The sequence below is a fragment of the Rhinopithecus roxellana genome, chromosome 12 (assembly GCF_007565055.1).
Source record: "Rhinopithecus roxellana isolate Shanxi Qingling chromosome 12, ASM756505v1, whole genome shotgun sequence".
NCBI lineage: Eukaryota > Metazoa > Chordata > Mammalia > Primates > Cercopithecidae > Rhinopithecus > Rhinopithecus roxellana.
In genome coordinates, this window is record NC_044560.1 from 120,988,505 (window position 1) to 121,008,617 (window position 20,113).

The 20,113-nt window shown below is 46.7% G+C and overlaps 1 protein-coding gene across 1 annotated transcript; it reads right to left on the bottom strand.

The window, feature by feature from the left end:
• Positions 1-993: 993 nt before the first annotated feature.
• Positions 994-20,059, bottom strand: LOC104680958 (zinc finger protein 587). The gene is made up of 4 exons (XM_030942360.1): positions 19,877-20,059; positions 2,317-3,248; positions 1,631-2,009; positions 994-1,184 (listed from the first exon to the last, which is right to left on the bottom strand). The coding sequence occupies exons 1-4, from the start codon at positions 20,055-20,057 to the stop codon at positions 994-996; spliced, it is 1,683 nt and encodes a 560-aa protein (XP_030798220.1). The 5' UTR covers positions 20,058-20,059.
• Between the last annotated feature and the right edge of the window lie 54 nt (positions 20,060-20,113).

Below are 20,113 nucleotides of genomic sequence, written 5' to 3' on the forward strand. Positions count from 1 at the left end.
GATACATAAACAAGAGCAATAATTTTAATCTTAGGTCATAGTTTGGCATTGCTCTGGGAAGCCGAGGCAGGCAGATCACTTGAAGTCAGGTGTTCGTAACCAGCCTGGCCAGAGTGGTGAAACCCCACCTCTACTAAAAATACAAACAATTATCCAGGAATGGTGGTGCAAACCTGTAATCTCAGCTATTCGGGAGGCTGAGGCAGGAGTCACTTGAACTCGGGAGGCGGCGGTTGCAGTGAGCTGAAATCGTGTCACTGCACTCCAGCCTGTGTGACCTGGGTGACAGAGCAAGACTCCATCTAAAAAAGAAGTTATACATTAACCTATCATGTGACTCAGGCACTGCACACCACATTAACATACTGAAACATATCTATATGAACTGCATTCAAATGTAGCAGTTTTATTTATAGCAAAAACAAGAAAACAACTGAAAGACACTTCAACAGATGAATGATATACAGTAAGTTTTCATAGCATATCACTCTTTTTTCTTTTTTCGGAGAGGACGTCTGGCTATGTTGCTCAGGCTGATCTCAAACTCCTGGCCTAGAGTGATCCACCTTGTCCTCCCAAAGCATCAAGTATATAAGCATGAACCACCATGCCTGGGTGAGTGTATCATATTCTAATATAAAAAGAATGAAGGCCAGGTGCTGAGGCTCATGCCTGTAATCTCAGCACTTTGGAGGCCAAGGTGGGTGGATCACTTGAGGTCAGGAGTTCAAGACCAGCCTGGCCAACATGGTAAAACCCCGTCTCCACTAAAAATACAAAAATTAGCCTGGCGTGGTGGTGTGTACCCACAATCTCAGCTCCTCGGGAGGCTGAGGTAGGAGAATCGCTTGAACCTGGGAGGCCCAAGTTGCAGTGAGCCAAGATGGCACCACTGCACTCCAGCCTGGGTGACAGAATGAGACTCGGTCTCAATGCGAAGTCTCTTAAGACCAAGGAGAGCAGATATTCTGAAGTTTTCCACATTGACAGCACTCAAGTCCTTTCTCCAGTATGCACTCTCCTGTGTTTAATGAGACTGGATGTTTCAGTGAAGGATTTCCCACATTCACTGCACTCATAAGGCCTTTCTCCTGTGTGAACTCTGATGATGGAGGGTAGAGCTTCGCTGAATTCTTTTTCCACATTTGGTGCGTTCATAAGGCCTTTCTCCAGTGTGAATTCTCCTGTGTTTAATGAGACTGGAACATTCAGCAAAGGATTTTCCACATTCACTGCACTTATAAGGCTTTTGTCCAGAATGAACTCTTTTATGAAAATGAAGGCCGGGCGCGGTGGCTCAAGCCTGTAATCCCAGCACTTTGGGAGGCCGAGACGGGTGGATCACGAGGTCAGGAGATCGAGACCATCCTGGCTAACACGGTGAAACCCCGTCTCTACTAAAAATACAAAAACTAGCCGGGCGAGGTGGCGGGCGCCTGTAGTCCCAGCTACTGGGGAGGCTGAGGCAGGAGAATGGCGTAAACCCGGGAGGCGGAGCTTGCAGTGAGCTGAGATCTGGCCACTGCACTCCAGTCCGGGCAACAGAGCGAGACTCTGCCGCAAAAAAAAAAAAAAAAAAAGAAAAGAAAATGAAGCGCAGAGCTGGAAAGATATGATTTCCCACATTCACTGCATTCATATGGCCTTTCGCCAGTGTGAATCCTCTGATGTATAGTCATGCTGTGCTTATTGCCAAATAATTTCCCACATACCTCACACTCATACAGCCTTTCTCCAGTGTGAACCCTCTCATGAACAAGAAGATGATACTTCCTGTTAAATAATTTCCCACATTCCCTACAATTGTAAGGTCTTTCCCCAGTGTGAAGTCTCTGGTGTTCAGTGAGGTGGGATCTGTACCTAAACAATTTTCCACACTCCTTGCACTCTCCAGTGTGACCTCGCTGATGTTGAATGAGGTTGCCCTTCTGACCAAAAGATTTCCCACATTCTCCACACTTGTAAGGCCTTTCTCCAGTGTGAACATGCTGATGGTTAATAAAGCAGAACTTTTTTTTTTTTTTTTGAGATGGAGTCTCGCTCTGTCGCCCAGGCTGGAGTGCAGTGGCCGGATCTCAGCTCACTGCAAGCTCCGCCTCCCGGGTTTACGTCATTCTCCTGCCTCAGCCTCCCAAGTAGCTGGGACTACAGGCACCGCCACCTCACCTGGCTAGTTTTTTGTATTTTTCAGTAGAGACGGGGTTTCACCGTGTTAGCCAGGATGGTCTCGATCTGCTGACCTCATCATCCGCCCGTCTCGGCCTCCCAAAGTGCGGGGATTACAGGCCTCAGCGACCGCGCCTGGCCAAAGCAGAACTTCTGACGAAAAGATTTCCCACATTCCCCACAGTGATAAGCTGTCTCTCCAGTGTGACCTCGCTGATGTTGAATGAATTTACCCTTTTGACCAAAAGACTTCCCACATTCTCCACACTCATAAGGCCCTTCTCCAGTGTGAACATGCTGATGGTTAAGGCTGTCCTTCTGACTAAAAGATTTCTCACACTCCCCACAGGGATAAGCTGTCTTTCCAGTGTGAACTTGCTGATGTTGAATGAGGCTGCTCTTTTGACTATAAGATTTCCCACACTCTCCACACTCATAAGGTCCTTTTTCAGTGTGATCTCGCTGATGTTTGCTGAAGCTGACATATCTGCTAAAGGATTTTCCACAATCACTGCACACATAACATCCATCTCTAGTGAAAAGTTTCTGGTGTGGAATAACTGAGTGTTTGGTGCTGAAGGCTTTTGTGCGTTTTCCACACCCGGAATTAGTTTTGCCCTCCTGAAAGGGTGGGCCATGCTTAGTTTCACTGTCTGTCTTCTCTACAGGATAAGAGGCTTCTTGTTGGCATAATCCTGAACTGGGCAGAACGTTCTCCCCAAACTCATGGAAGACAAATGGCTCCTGTGACACCCTGAGCTTACGTTTCTTTACAAACGATGCTTCTCTGATACTCTTTCTGCAGAATTTCTCTCCAATATGCTGCTTCTGGTGCTGATTAAGGTTTGCAGTGTCATCCAAGTTTTTTCCACATGCCCCACTCCCGTTCAGCTTCTGCTTCTGATGAGTTTCCTGGTGGTCAACAAAGTGAAAAACATCCCCAAAGATGAGGCCACACATTTCACAGGGGTGAGCCTTCTTAGGAGAAACAGCTGCCCTAGGAGTCGTGTTCTGAGACTCTCTTTGTACAGAAATGCTCTGCTTAGATGGTGCCTCCTTATCTTTTGATCCACACCAACAATCTGAAACCAAGAAAATGCTGGTCAAGTGCAAAGTACCTCTGATGGGAAGGCACAGCCCACCCACAAGTACGTCTCACAAATTGAGGAATTACTCTATAAAAATATTTCAGGAACAGAATGTTGGCTTCAGGATGAAGATAGGCCTGCTGGCTGGGTGCGGTGGCTCACGCCTGTAATCCCAGCACTTCAGAAGGCTGAGGCGGGTGGATCACCTGAGGTCAGAAATTTGAGACCAGCGTGACCAACATGGCGAAACCCCATCTCTACTAAATATACAAAAATTAGCTGGATGTGGTGGTGGGCGCCTGTAATACCAGCTACTCGGGAGGCTGAGGCAGGAGAAACATTTGAACCCAGGAGGTGGAGTTCACAGTGAGCCGTGATCACACCACTGCACTGTAGCCTGGATAACAGAGCGAGACTCCATCTCAAAAATAATAATAAATTAAAAAAAAGAATGAGCTGTCTAGCATTACTGGACTGTAAAGGTCACAGAAGTCAGGAGGCCTCATGATGTAAAGAGCACAGGCATACATGCAACACAGGGAGTAGAGGCAGGGTCCACAGCTCCTTCCTCTAAACACAAGTTGTGCACAGGATCTTATCTCCTAATGACATGTGAGTGCTATGTAGAAGCATTATGGACTGGATGTGGTGGCTCATGCCTGTAATCCCAGCACTTTGCGAGGCCAAGGCGGGCGGGTAACCTGAGGTCAGTAGTTCGAGACCAGCCTGGCTAACATGGTGAAACCCTGTGTCTACCAAAAATACAAAAAATTAGCTGCACGTGGTGGCGCAGACCTGTATTCCCAGCTACTCGGGACGCTGAGGCAGGAAAATCACTTCAACCTGGAAAGGAGAGGTTGCAGTGAGCCAAGATTGCACCTTTGCACTCCAGCTTGGGCAACAAGAGTGAAACTCCGTCTCAAAAAAAAAAAAAATTAATATATATATATGCATATGTCAAGACCAAGAAAACATGAGTACAACACAGCAGAGGGTGGTCATGGATGGTTTAACAATGGGCATACACTTCCTAATACATAATTGATACACCAATATTGGTGACAACTGCAGATGAAAGCACAAGAAAAATGGGTGAGATGTGGAGTCCAGAGATGTGAATATTAGTGCTGGGGTGGATATCACAGTAGAAGTGGAAAAGTACAGAACTAACAAGTGTGAAACTCTCAACAATGGGGAAAAAAAGAAAAATAGTGTGTGCCTACTCATACTGCCACAAAAATACTCAGCATATACAAATGGTTTCTGGTATGATTTAGATAAACCTCTGAAGTCATGCCCTCCCCCAACATGGCACTCCTGAGGGACAGGCTCCCTTTGAGCCTATCGTGATGAGCCTGAATTGAACCGCATCTTGTGAAACATTGAGGACTCTCCATCTCACCCCCGGTACACGGGACTGGATGATATAAGCATGAAGGGAGAGACAGCAGAGATGAACAGCCAACACTAGCTCAGGACAATTAAGCACCTGACAGCCCACAGTTTACTTAGAGTAAACTAAGTATTACAAGAGAATTCCTAAGCAGAGTCTTGTAAGAACAGTCTATGGTCTATGTAAGTAGTGACAATGTCAATGAAGGCAATTCTCGGCACAGGGAGGCAGGAAGAATTGTCAGACAGAGGAAAGAAGTGTTAGTAGAACCTGGGCACACAAGAGCTACCGATTTGGACAGTCACCTGACAGCCAGAGAGCAAGCAAAGTGGATACATTAGGGTGCCTATAAGACTCCTGACTCCTTCCCTGGGAGCCTGGAGCACAGGATGTGTTGGAGCTGCTTAAGGAGAGGAAAAGGCAATACACACACCTTACTCCTATCAACCACACAACTCACACAGAGAAGTGTAGAAGGAACCTGTGTCCAGGCTCCTTAAGTGAGAAAGACAGTCTTGTCAATGAAAAGGGGAATGGCAACACTAGCTCAGCTCACAGGGTGAGCGTGAGCAACTTACCCAGGGAGGATATAAGTGCCAGGTTCTCTAGCATCACATCACGGTACAAGCACCTCTGAACCTCACGAAGGAGACACCATTCCTCCTGGGAAAAGTTCACAGCCACATCTTCAAAGGTCACAGTGTCCTGCTATGATAGTGTCAGATGAAACCACAAACAGCCCCTCTGTTGAGGTACCACAACGCACCTCGCCACACAGCCACCCTTGCTCATCCTCCTCCCAAGGTCCCCAACATAGAGCTGAAACTGTCCACTGGTACCTTTGTCTCCTCATGGGCCCACTGGTCAACTGCCATCAGCAATAAGAAGTAGGTGGACAAATAAGCATCCATGCTGAGGTCCGGACATAAAAAGGTCCACCTCCTTCTGAATAGCAATATCCAAGCTCACGTAAAGCCCAGGGCAGCTGCCTGAGCCCATTGAACAAACTCGCTCTCTAAGTATACATCATTCTTTATACTGCACAGACACATGCCCATGGCCACTCCCACCTGAGTTTTTCCCACCATCAGCCTCTCTCTGGCATCCCCACAAATAGAAGTTTGTTTTTTGGGTTTTTTTTTTTTTTGAGACATAGTCTACCTCTCTCACCCAGGTTGGAGTGCAATGGCACGATCTTGGCTCTCTGCAACCTCCGCCTCCTGGGTTCAAGTGATTCTCGTGTCTCAGCCTCACAAGTAGCCAGGATTACAGCCACGTGCCACTATACCCGGCTAATTTTTGTATTTTTTTTAGTAGAGACGGGGTTTCACCATGTTGGTCAGACTGGTCTTGAACTCCTGGTCTCAACTGATCCACCCACCGTGGCCTCCGACAGTGAGGAGATTACAGGGGTGAGCCACCGCACCCAGCCCCCATAAATAAAATTATTTCACAAAATGAAGAGGGTATAATGGCCCATGACTCCCTTGGGAATATGCAATGGTTTGTTTCTGTAACTCTGCTAGTCAGGATTGAGTTGAAACCCACTACAAAGTATAGCGACCTGGAACCCTGCCTCATCGCCTTGGTAAAAGGGTTGTCAGGCTAGGATACATTATCCAAGAGAGCAGAGTGGGAGTGAGATTTGTACTCACACCTTTTAAGGTTGTCCCACTGTCACAAGGTGTCAAAGTGACACATCATATGGGGCCTTCAATTCTGGCCTTTACCAAAATGTGGATAAGTATCCAGAGTATGCTTGACAAATACAAATAGGATCCAATATTTACACAGCATTTCCACGGTTTCCAAGAGCAGTGGTAATCCCAAATCATCCTGTGAATGTCTCCCTGAGTGACTCCATAGCCACACAGAACCACATGTGGCTTCAGATATCCACGGCCCTATCCCACTTCCGTGCTGCACCAGCTGAGACCTCAGCTGTAGCAACCCTCCTCTGTCCACCCAATGCCGTGTAAAGCCCAGCCCCTGGATTTGTGAACCAAACCAAATCTACTATCACAGATGAGCATATTTTTCACTGCCCACATGCACCAGGCTGAATGAAACTCCACAGGCACTTCCAAAGTCCTCTCAAAATGTTTGTGAGTCCAGACAGTGATAAATAGTTGCAGCTTTGGCACCGACTCAGTCCTAAGTGTCATCTTCCCTGAATTACTCCTATGCTTCTGCATACATCTATCTCTTGTCTGTTCTCTCCTTGGATGTCTATGTCCCCTTCCAAACTCTACCGTCTGATACGTCCTGCCATGATGGTCACTCACACCCTCTCAGGTGTTTAGGAAGCCCAAAAACATCCCTTGGGGACGTTAAGTAAGAGATCCACTCCTCAGCCTGTAATCACACCTTCCTGGCCCCTGAAAAGATTTACCACCATAATCGGAAGCATGTCCTCCTAAGTGGGGCCCATAACTAACTTATCGTAGTTTACCCATTAGCTTTCATATATCGGACGTCTCCAGTATCAACACCCTCCCAGACACCCCATCCTGTGTGTCTAGTTATCCATTTGATGCCACGACTTATTGGTCCCTAACTCTTCATTTGGTCAAACAACCCTCTTGATATCCAGTCAATGTTATGTCAATACCAACTTCATGTCAGCTGATGCAGCGTCCATGGCTGCAGCTGCTAAGATCAAAAACCTTGGGCTCATGCCCGATTCCTCTTTCATGCCCTTATCATCCACATTAGAAAACCTATTTGTCCGCCAGGCGTGATGGGTCATGTCTGTAATCCCAGCACTTTGGGAGGCTGAGGTGGGCAAATCATCTGAGATCAGGAGTTTGAGACCAGCCTGGCCAATATGAAACTCCATCTCTACTAAAAATAGAAAAATTAGCCGAATATGGTGGTAAATGCCTGTGATCTGAGCTACTTGGTAGGGTGAGGCAGGAGAATCACTTGAACCTGGGAGGCGGAGGTTACAGTGAGCTGAGACCGTTCCACTGGACTCCAACCTGGACAACAGCGTGAAACTTTGTCTCAAAAAAACAAAACAAAACAAAAACCTAGCGTCTCGGCTGGGCACACTGACTCATGCCTATAATCCAAGCATTCTGGGAGGCCAAGGTGGGAGGATCACCTGAGATCAAGAGTTTGAGACCAGCCTGGCCAACACGGTGAAATCTCGTCTCTACTAAAAATACAAAAATTAGCGGGGTGCGGTGGCACGCACCTGTAATCTCAGCTACCTTGGAGGCTGAGGCAGGAGAATCGCTTGAACCCGGGAGGCAGAGGTTCCAGTGAGCCGAGATCACACCATTGCACTCCAGCCTGGGTGACAAGATCGAAACTCCGCATCCGCATAAAGAAAAAAGAAAGGGAAAAAAGAGGAGGAGGAAGGGAGGAAGGAAGGAAGGAAGGGAGGAAGGGAGGAAGGGAGGGAGGGAGGGAGGGAGGGAGGGAGGAAGGGAGGGAGGGAGGGAGGAAGGGAGGGAGGGAGGGAGGGAGGAAGGGAGGGAGGGAGGAAGGAAGGAGAAAACCTAGCTGTCTCTTTACAAAAAGTGAATCCTGAATCCAGACACATGTGATTTTCCACATATCTGATCCATTAACCCTCACCTGGATTATGGCAGTAGCTTTATCTCTGACCTATCTTCCTCTTCCCTCAACCCATAGTGTGTGCACCAAAGTCCAAGTAGACGAAGCCTATAGCCAGATAGAACTGGGGTAATATCACCTCCTGACTTTGATCCATTTTATCTCTAAGCATTTCACAAACTGGTGGCAACTCCTGGGTTAACCTTCCAAGGGTGTTTACATTAGTTGACAGAAATGAGAATACCTCCATATAATCTGCCATGGCCTTAGTATCCTGGGTTTAGAGATTCTCCAGGGTCCTCGGATCCAAGGACTGAAAAAAATGGCACTTAAGAGTCCCAGGGGGCCGGGCTCGGTGGCTCAAGCCTGTAATCCCAGCACTTTGGGAGGCCAAGACGGGTGGATCACGAGGTCAGGAGATGGAGACCATCCTGGCTAACACGGTGAAACCCCATCTCTACTAAAAAATACAAAAAAACTAGCCGGGCGAGATGGCGGGCGCCTGTAGTCCCACCTACTCCGGAGGCTGAGGCAGGAGAATGGCGTAAACCCGCGAGGCAGAGCTTGCAGTAAGCTGAGATCCGGCCACTGCACTCCAGCCCGGGCAACAAAAGTGAGACTCCGTCTCAAAAAAAACAAAAAAACAAACAAAAAAAAACCTCTCTCAAACAAACAAACAAAAAACAATAAAAGAAATGGTATCTTGGTAGTGGTGATGACTACAGTCTGTAAAAAGTAGAGGTTCCTCTTCAAAGACTTTCCTCTCCATCTAATTAGGAATAAATGGTAACTTCTTTTAGAAGCAAAATTTATTCAAAGATCTGTTTTAACATTCTTAGGTATCTGCTAGCTGTGATAAAAAAAAAAATCTATGTACTTTATGTTCTTAGCTCCCACAATTTAGCCTAAGTATTTGCCTTGGCATGCTTACACTGGTCTAAGGAAGCATTAAGTCATATCCTGTTCCTCTTCCTTATTTGAAAGTGTTTTTGCCTTTCTTAGCATTCCACAAGTTAATTCCTCCTTCCTTTGTTTTCCTCTGCCTTTGCCTCTTTTTAAAAAGTTCTAAGTTGCTAGCCAATCAGGACAAATACAGAATGTGAATTTGTATTCAGCCAATGGAAACCGGACATAGCAATAAGGTGGATGCATCGGGTTATAAATGACCCTGTCTTCTTTGTTCAGTGTACTCTCATAGCAAAACTGCCAGCAAGTGTACCGTTTCTGCAGAAAGTAAAAATGGCCTTGCTGAGGAAATTAATGTTCAAGTGCTATTTCTTTACAGCACCAAGGAACAAGCATTTCAAACAGTCCTTAAAGGTGGTGCTCTCCATCTGGTCATACTGGGCGTTTGTTAAAGCCATGTGTTCATGTCATTGATGGGAAGTTATTATCATTGATTTATCTTGAGAGCAGGGAGTGTTCTGCGTGAAAAATTAGTATTGCATGAAAGAAAGACTTGTAAATTGCAAGATACAAAAGCCTATTAATACTGACCAGGTAGGCTGGGCACAGTGGCTCACGCCTGTAATCCCAGCACTTTGGGAGGCCGAGGTAGGTGGATCACCAGGTCAGGAGTTCAAGACCAGCCTGGTCAATATGGTGACACCCAGTCTCTACTAAAAATACAATAATTAGGCCCGGCGCAGCGGCTCACGCCTGTAATCCCAGCACTTTGGGAGGCCGAAGTGGGCGGATCACGAGATCAGGAGATTGAGACCATCCCGGCTAACACGGTGAAACCTGTCTCTACTAAAAATACAAAAAAATTAGCCAGGCATGGTGACAGGTGCCTGTAGTCCCAGATACTCAGGAGGCTGAGGCAGGAGAAACGCGTATACCCAGGAGGAGGACCTTGCAGTGAGCAGAGATGGCGCCACTGCACTCCAGCCTGGGCGTCTCAAAAAAAAAAAAAAAAATGAGCCGGGCATAGTGGCACGTGCCTGTCGTCCCAGCTACTTGGGAGGCTGAGACAAAAGAACTGCTTGAACCCGGGAGGCAGAGATTGTAGTGAGCCTAGATCGTGCCACTGCACTAAAGCCTGGGCAACAGAGCGAGACTCCGTCTCCCCCACCGCCAAAAAAAGTACAAAAAGCAAAAACCAATAAAACAGGCTGAGGCAGGAGAATGGTGTGAACCCGGGAGGCGGAGCTTGCAGTGAGCTGAGATCCGGCCACTGCACTCCGGCCTGGGCGACAGAGCGAGACTCCATCTCAAAAAAAAAAAAAAAAAAAAAGAAACAAACAAACAAAAAAAAAAAAACAAGAAAACACTGACTAGGTAATTATCAAACAGTTTTGACAGAAGTGGGTCTATGGAAGCATCAGTAGATGGTGAAAAAACTTAGGACCTCAGAGAAATGTTAGCACCCATGTCCAAGAGATGAAATTATGCTCAGCACATAATTGGAATGGTCAGTCTGATGGTTTTGGCTTCAAAATGAGGTCTTCTTCTTCCTTTTTGAGACAGAGTCTCTGTTGCCCACGTTGGAGTGCAGTGGCGCAATCTTAGCTTATTGCAACCTCCACCTCCTGGGTTCAAGTGATTCTCCTGCCAGGTGCGGTAGCTCATGCCTGTAATTCCAGCACTTTGGGAGGTTGAGGCAAGTGGCTCACCTGAGGTCAGAGGTTCAAGACCAGACTGGCCAACATGGTGAAACCCTGTCTCTACTAAAAATACAAAAAGTAGCCGGGCATGGTGGCGCATGTCTGTAATCCCAGCTACTCGGGAGGTTGAGGCAAGAGAATCACTTGAACCCGGGAGTCAGAGGTTGCAGTGAGTGAAGGTTGCACCACTGCATTCCAGCCTGGGTGACAGACTGTCTCAAAACAAAACAAAGAGATTCTCCTGCCTCAGCCTCCAGAGTAGCTGGGATTACAGGTGCCTGCCACCACACCCAGCTACTTTTTGGATTTTTAGAAGAGATGAGGTTTCACCATGTTGGCAAGGCTGGTATGGAACTCCTGACCTCAGGCAATCCGCCCACCTCGGCCTACCAAAGTGCTGGGATTACAGGCGTGAGTCACCATGCCTGGTCATGAATTAAGTTGGTTCATACAATCCTCCATCCAACCTCATGGGATGATAGGTAATTTTCTCACAAGGGAATACTTGCTTTCTGAAGGGAGTTGTTTATAGGTTAAGCAAAACCAATTTAAGAGCCTTCAGCAAAGTAATACGAAAAGTTCCTGCTAATTTGGCCAGGTGAGAGACAGGGTCTTGCTCTGCTGCCGAGGCTACAGTACAGTGGGGCAATCATAGCCCACTGTAACCTCAAATCCTTGGGCTCAAATGATCCTCCTGCCACAGTCTCCCACACAGCAAGGACTACAAGCATGTGCCACCATGCCCAGCTGTTTTGATAGAGACAGGTCCTGTGTTGCTCAGCTGGTCTCTATCATGCTTGATCCCTACCCTATTGACTCCAATAAGGATGGCACCACGTACAAGAAGTGAATGAGAGCCAGAGCTAGAACTGAGACATAGGGCCAGGCGCAGTGGCTCCTGTCTGTAATCCCAGCACTTCGGGAGGCTGAGGCATGTGGATCACCTGAGGTTAGGAGTTCGAGACCACCCTGACAAAAATGGAGAAACCCCATCTCTACTAAAAATGCAAATTAGCCGGGTGTAGAGGCACATGCCTGTAATCCCAGCTACTTGGGAGGCTGAGGCAGGAGAATCGCTTGCACTGGGAGGTGGAGGCTGTGGTGAGCCAAGATCACGCCATTGCACTCCAGCCTGGGCAGCAAGAACGAAACTCCATCTCAAAAAAAAAAAAAAAAAGAGAGAAAAAAGAAAACGAGACACAGGGTTTATTGAGAACTCAGATACGGGGCAGTCCAGGAGCAGCAGGCTGGACAAGAAAACCACTATCATTTGTAAGAAGCATGCAGTTCATACAGTATTTTCACTTATCACCCTCCACCCAGCTCAAAACAAAGGGCCTCATTCAAGGAACAGGCCAGGGGTTCAGAAACCTCTGGGTTGGCCACTCCCAGATTCCTTTGTTTGGAACGTTGAACCAACACTCTTCTTAGACCACAGGGTCATTCTTAAGGTGTGCTTGAGTTATTACTGTCAGATGTATCTGTTATACAGTCTCGAACTCCTGGCCTCAAGGATGTTCTTGCCTTAGTCTCCCAAAATGCTGGAATTAAAGGCATGAGTCCCTGTACACGACAAGATGGGTTTTTATTAATCTCTTTGTTAGTTTCATCAACCCAGAAGACAGGGGAGGGTATGTAAAATAAAAATATTAGAAAATGGGCCACATTTTACAAATTCAGATTGTATCTCCAGTTAAATGAGTTCCCCTATTACTGTGTAATTCACAAGAAATTCTCCAAGAGGGAGTTACCAATCCAACACATATTTACCCACGACTTCCACGGTGGCTATTCTGTCAGGATACGCTTGAACTCAATGACAGAACATGCAGATCATAATCAGTTCATATCTATAATCTTGGACTGGAGGCAAATGCATATAGTTTGCCAAATATGAAAAGGTGAGGTGGGCAAAGGGAAATGCCCTTGAGATCCTTGAAAAGAAAGAAAATTCAGTTATACGTTTGATACTTAAATACATGGGACAGCACTTTGTTAAATTTCAAGATAAAAACCAAAAGCATGCCAGACAGTATAAGGTTAGCATTTTGGGAGGCCAAGGTGGGAAAATCCCTTGAGCCCAGGAGTTTTGAGAGCAGCCGGGGCAACATGGTGAGACCTAATCTCTACAGAAAAATATTTAAAATTAGCTGAGCATGGTGGCACATGCCTATCCTAGCAAGTTGGGAGGCACGAGGTGGGAGGACAGCTTGAGTCCAGCAGGTCAAGGCAGAAGTGAATTGTGATTGTGTCACACTGTACCCAGCCTGGGCAACACAGTGAGACTGTCTCAAAAAAAAAAAAAAAAAAAAAAAGGGCCAGGCACCATGGCTCATGCCTGAAATCCTAGCACTTTGGGAGGCTGAGGTGGGTGGATCACAAGAGGTCAGGAGTTCGAGACCAGCTTGAACAACATGGTAAAACCCCGTCTCTACTAAAAATACAAAAATTAGCCCGGCATAGTGATGCATGCCTGTAATCCCAGCTACTCAGGAGGCTAAGGCAAGAGAATCACTTGAACCCTGGAGGCGGAGGCTGCAGTGAGCTGAGATCGTGACACTCCAGCCTGGGCAGACAGACGGAGACTCCGTCTCAAAAAACAAAAGAACCATAAGCAACTTTCTATTTCATTGCAGACGGGAGTATTTTTCTATTTAGTGACAGACTTACTTAATCCATTTATGCCAAAGGATACTATATATATATATATATATATATATATATATTTTTTTTTTTTTTTTTTTTTTTTTTTTGAGACGGAGTGCAATGGGATGATCTTGGCTCACTGCAACCTCTACCTCCTGGGTTCAAGTGATTCTCCTACCTCAGCCTCCCAAGTAGCTGGGATTACAGGTGCCCACAACCATGTCCTGCTAATTTTTGTATTTTTAGAAGAGAGGGGTTCCACGTTGGCCAGGCTAGTCTTGAATTCCTGACCTCAGGTTATCTGCCCGCCTCAGCCTCCCAAAGTGCTGGGATTACAGGTGTGAGCCACTGTGCCCAGCATAATCTTTTATTTTTTTCAGACAAGGTCTTGTTCTGTCACCCAGGCTGGAGCGCAGTGGTGTGATCATAGCTCAGAGCAGCCTTGATTTCCCAGACTCACGTGATCTTCCGACTACAGCCTCCTGAGTAACTAGGACTACAGGAGCACACCAGCACACTCCACCATTTTTTTTTTCTTGAGTTTCACTCTTGGTGCCCAGGCTAGAGTGCAATGGCACAATCTTGGCTCACCGCAACCCTCCCTCCCAGGTTCAAGCGATTCTCCTGCCTCAGTCTCCCCAGTAGCTGGGATTACAGGCATGCGCCACCCTGCCCAGCTAATTTTGTATTTTTAGTAGAGACGGGGTTTCTCCATGTTGGTCAGGCTGGTTCCAAACTCCTGACCTCAGGTGATCTGCCGCCTTGCCCTCCCAAAGTGCTGGGATTACAAGCATGAGCCACTGCGCCTGGCTTATTTTCTTATTTCTTAATGTAATGGAAAATAAACAAAATTCATTTTTGTGAATTTTTTTCACAAAGTTCATTTTTGTGAAGCAACAGACATGAAGAGACACTTTACCTAAAAAGAAATAACCATGTATTTAAAAAATGAATTTTTTTTTTTTTTTTTTTGAGACAGAGTCTCGCTCTGTGACCCGGGATCAAGTGCAGTGGTGCAATACTGGCTCACTGCAAGCTCCGCCTCCTGGGTTCACGTCATTCTCCTGTCTCAGCCTTCAGAGTAGCTGGGACTACAGGCACCAACCACCACGCCCGGCCATTTTTTTATTTTTTATTTTTTTTAGTAGAGACGGGGTTCCACCATGAGGATGGTCTCGATCTCCTGACCTCATGATTCGCCCCCCTTGACCTCCCAAAGTGCTGGGATTACAGGAGTAAGCCACTGCGCCTGGCCTAAAAAATGAAAATTTAAAAGGCTAACCAGAATTATCAGACACTGATGGTAGGAATACAAAAGGAAGTAATCATTTTAATTTAGGTCAGTTTGGTATCTTTTTTTTTTTTTATTTTTTCAGAGTTTCGCTCTTGTTGCCCAGGCTGGAGTGCAGTGATGCGATCTCGACTCACTGCAACCTCCCTCTCCTGGGTTCAAGAAATTCTCCTGCCTCAGCTTCCCGAGTACTTGGGACTACAGATGCGTGCCACCATACTCGGCTAATTTTTTATTTTTAGTAGAGATGGGGTTCCACCATGTTGGCCAGGCTGGTCTCGAACTCCTGACCTCAGGTAATCCACCCGCCTCAGCCTCCCAAAGTGCTGGGATTACAGGCATGAGCCACCATGCCCGGCCCAGTTTGGTACTTCTTTTCTTTTTTTTTAAACGGAGTCTTGCTCTGTAGCCTAGGCTGGAGTGCAGTGGCACGATCTTGGATCACTGCAAGCTCCGCCTCCCGGGTTCATGTCATTCTCCTGCCTCAGCCTTTGGAGTAGCTGGGACCACAGGCACCCGCCACCTCATCCGGCTAACTTTTTGTATATTTAGTAGAGACGGGTTTTCACCATATTAGCCAGGATGATCTTGATCTCCTGACCTCATGATCCGTCTGCCTTGGCCTCCCAAAGTGCTGGGATTACAGGCGTGAACCACCACGCCCGGCCTTGTTTTTTTTTTTGAGACGGAGTTTCACTGTTGTTGCCCAGACTAGAGTGCAACGGTGTGACTCGGCCCACTGCAATTTCTGCCTCCCGGTTTCAACTGTCTCAGCCTCCCTAATAGCTGGGATTACAGGCATGCGCCACCACACCCAACTAATTTGTATTTTTAGTAGAGATGGGGTTTCTCCATGTTGGTCAGGCTGGTCTCGAACTCTCAACCTCAGGTGATCCGTCCACCTCTGCCTCCCAAAGTGCTGGGATTATAGGCGTAAGCCACCACGCCCAGCTAAGCCACCACGCTCAGCCTGGTCTTTTTTTTTTTTTTTTTTTTAAGACGGAGTCTCGCTCTGTCACCCAGGCTGGAGTGCAGTGGCCAGATCTCAGCTCACTGCAAGCTCCGCCTCCCGGGTTTACACCATTCTCCTGCCTCAGCCTCCGGAGTAGCCGGGACTACAGGCGCCCGCCACCTCCCCCCGCTAGTTTTTTGTATTTTTTTAGTAGAGACGGGGTTTCACCGTGTTAGCCAGGATGGTCTCGATCTCCTGACCTCGTGATCCGCCCGTCTCGGCCTCCCAAAGTGCTGGGATTACAGGCTTGAGCCACCGCGCCCGGCCAGCCTGGTACTTCTTAAAAAGTTTTACCTACCACGTGACTCAGGCACTGCACATGGAGATATTAACGTAAGAGGAGTAAAATATATGGATATGAAGAATTATATTCAAATGTCTGTATCCGTATTATTTATAACAGACAAAAGTGAGAAGCAAATCAAATATAAACAGATGGATTAATATGCAAACAATGATGTTTCACAGCATGTCATACTTCTTAGGAATATAAAAGGAATGAATTAGTCATATATCATCACTAATAGCAAAATAAATGACACAGTAGAGAACCCAAAAATGAAAAGAGGAAATAGTTTAAGATATCATTCATATAAAATTTCAGAAAACACAAACTAATCTGTTTTAAAGCATACGAAATCAATGGTTGTCTGAAGAGCAGAGAGGAACATCCTATTAAAAGGCTCAGCCATGCACAGTGGCTCACACCTGTAATCCCAGAACTTTGGGAGGGCAAGACAGGCGGATCACTTGAGGTCAGGAGTTCGAGACCAGCCTGACCAACAGGGTAATACTGTCTCTAATAAAAAGACCAAAAAAAAAGTAGCCAGGTGTGATAGTACATGCTTGTAATCCTAGCTAATAGGGAGGCTAAGGTGGGAGAACTTGTTGAACCCAGGAGATGGAGGTTGCAGTGAGCTGAGATGGCGACACTGCATTCCAGCCTGGGTGACAAGGCTCTAGGTAGGACAACATAGTGAGGCTTCGTCTCTTTAAAAAATAATAATTGGCCGGACGTGGTGGCTCACGCCTGTAATTCCAGCACTTTGGGAGGCCGAGACGGGCGGATCACGAGGTCAGGAGATCGAGACCATCTTGGCTAACACAGTGAAACCCCGTCTCTACTAAAAATACAAAAAATTAGCCGGGCGTGGTGGCGGGCGCCTGTAGTTCCAGCTACTCGGGAGGCTGAGGCAGGAGAATGGCGTGAACCCGGGAGGCAGAGCTTGCAGTGAGCAGAGATGGTGCCACTGCACTCCAGCCTGGGTGATAGAGCAAGACTCTGCCTCAAAAAAAAAAAAAAAAAAAAAAAAATAATAATAATAATAATAATAATAATAATAATAATAATTGTAGCCGGGCGCGGTGGCTCAAGCCTGTAATCCCAGCACTCTGGGAGGCCGAGACGGGCAGATCACGAGGTCAGGAGATCGAGACCATCCTGGCTAACAAGGTGAAACCCCGTCTCTACTAAAAACTACAAAAAACTAGCCGGGCGACGTGGCGGCGCCTGTAGTCCCAGCTACTCGGGAGGCTGAGGCAGGAGAATGGCGTGAACCCGGGAGGCGGAGCTTGCAGTGAGCTGAGATCCGGCCACAGCACTCCAGCCTGGGTGACAGAGCGAGACTCCGTCTCAAAAAAAAAAAAAAAAAAAAAAAAAAAAAATAATAATAATAATAATAGTAATGCCAGGGTGCAGTGGCTCACACCTGTAATCTTCATTTTCGGAGGCCGAGACAGGTGGATCACTTGAGGTCAGGAGTTCGAGACCAGCCTGGACAACATGTTGAAACTCCGTATCTACTAAAAATACAAACACTAGCCGGGCGTGGTTGTGCATACGTGAAGTCCCAGCTACTCTGGAGGCTGAGGCAGGAGAATCACTTGAACCTAGGAGGTGGAGGTTGCAGTGAGCCGAGATCACGTCACTTCACTCCAAGCTGGGCAACAGAGTGAGAGTCCGTCTCAAAAACAAAACAAAACAAAACAAAGCAGGCATGGTGGCTCAAGCCTATGATTCCAGCTACTCAGAAGACTGAGGTGGGAGGACCGCCTGAGCCCAGGAATTTCAGATTACAGTGAGCTATGATGATGTCGCTGCACTCCAGTCAGGTAACAGAGTGAGATTCCGACTCCAAAAAGTAAATAAAAAACAATAGGCTCCAGGTAAATATGAAGGCAATGGATAAATTATACTTCAAAGGGTTTCTTTCTTTTTTGTTTTTTTGTTTTTTGAGATGGAGTCTCACTCTGTCACCCAGGCTGGAGTGCAGTTGCGTGATCTCGGCTCACTGCAAGCTCCGCCTCCCGGGTTCATGCCATTCTCCTGCCTCAGAATCCCGAGTAGCTGGGACTACAGGCATCCACGACCACGTCTGGCTATTTTTTTTTGTATTTTTTAGTAGAGACGAGGTTTCACCTTGTTAGCCAGGATGGTCTCGATCTCCTGACCTCGTGATCCGCCCGCCTTGGCCTCCCAAAGTGCTGGGATTACAGGCGTGAGCCACTGCGCCCAGCCATTTTTTTTGTATTTTTAGTAGAGACGGGGTTTCACTGTGTTAGCCAGGATGGTCTCGATCTTCTGACCTTGTGATCCACCCGCCTCAGCCTCCCAAAGTATGGGGATTACAGGCGTGAGCCACTGCACCCGGCCACTTTCATGGGTTTCTATGAAAGTCTAAACTTCTCACACGGTACAGTTTAAACATGTATAGTTTACTGAATGTCATTTATTCCTTATTATGGCTTTAAATAATTGGTTCAAAAGAAAAATGTGGGCTGGACGTGATGGCTCAGGCCTGTAATCCCAGCACTCTGGGAGGCTGAGGGAAAAGGATTGCTTGAAGAGTTTGAGGCTGCTGCAAACTATGATCTTGCCACTGTACTCCAGCCTGGGTCACAGAGCAACACCTTGTCTTAGAAAATAAAAAAAAAGAAAAACATGGATTTTCTATTATTTTTGACAAACATGCTTGACAACTATACAAAATCTCATGTCCTAAGTGTGGCAATGAGTCTCTGTGGTAGCAAATACTGATTGAGCCAGGAAGGTCATTTTCACCTGATTAGACTGGAACACTGGTTGGTCACAAAGACCACATCACTGGACTAAGAGATCTCCTTTCTCCCTATCCTCTTCCTCCTGCCAGTGCAGGAATGGCCCTGAGGTGAACAGCTGAGAAAAGGTACAGGAATCCACAAATCCTTTATATGATTTCCTTTGACAATGGCCTCAGCTACACAAGATTCATAATTACGGAGGTTCTGAGAATTTCTGTACCTGAAGGCCCACCACACACAGTAACTGAATCAATGTGGATGTCCTTTTGAATGACGTGCATTCCAACTCTGTTCTTGCAGCGTCCTCCACTGCCTATAAATGCAGAAATTCTATAAATTATGATTTCCTGTTATAATCTCATAACCTGGGACACCACCCTATGAAACTCTGGATATCAGGGCACACGGCTGCACTGCAGGATCTAGGGAACAGATTTCCCTCAGCAGTACTGAGCAGAATGCAGTATCCCTTGTAAAAGACAGAAAAATCTCATGTTCATCTCAGAAGCACCAGAGGATGTCACAACACTGTTCCCTTCTCAGGTTGATCTATAAACCCAGAAATTATTGGAGTATCTAGTCAACAAATAAGGACCACAAAGTTCTGGAGTCTTTGGAGGCCTTGGGCAGCCATGAAAACTATGCCACAAGTGAAGAGACAGTATATTCTGTCATCATACTGTCCCCTCTGAGGCACTCAAAGTCCAGTGATCCCAACAAAAGTTGTTTGCCCCTTTAGGACATCAGAACCCACTTGTTTCTGAACCACCCCAAAGAGTAAATACAACTCTCAAGATTGAAGGAAGCTTAAACAATAAGGCCTTAGTCATTGCGCAAATCAGAGCAATGGGAGGCAGAATGTTCTTTGGTTGGAACTTAAGAGGCTGAAAAATTCCACTTAAAGAATCACACGAGACCCAAAAGGTCCCTGAAAAAGGTAGTCCATCTTTTCAAGCTGACAGAAGACTCCTCTGGTCCAGTACTGAGATAGATCCATGGTCTCACTCATCAGAAATAAATGAGAAAGGAATGACAGCCAAGACTACTCACCAATTCCTCTGGCCAATGAAAGACAACCAAAGTTTACTTCCGGAACATCATGGGGTGAGTGGAAGATGCACGGTGAACACCTGCCTCGTGGCCGACAGAGAATGGCTGCCAGATAACTGGCAGTCACATAAGTCTGGCAAGGGAACACGGCAGGGTGAAAAATGCCATGCAGCTCTAACATAATCGAGTTTATGCAGATGCTGTATGTATGTCATTCAATATAGGCAGATGGCTCCT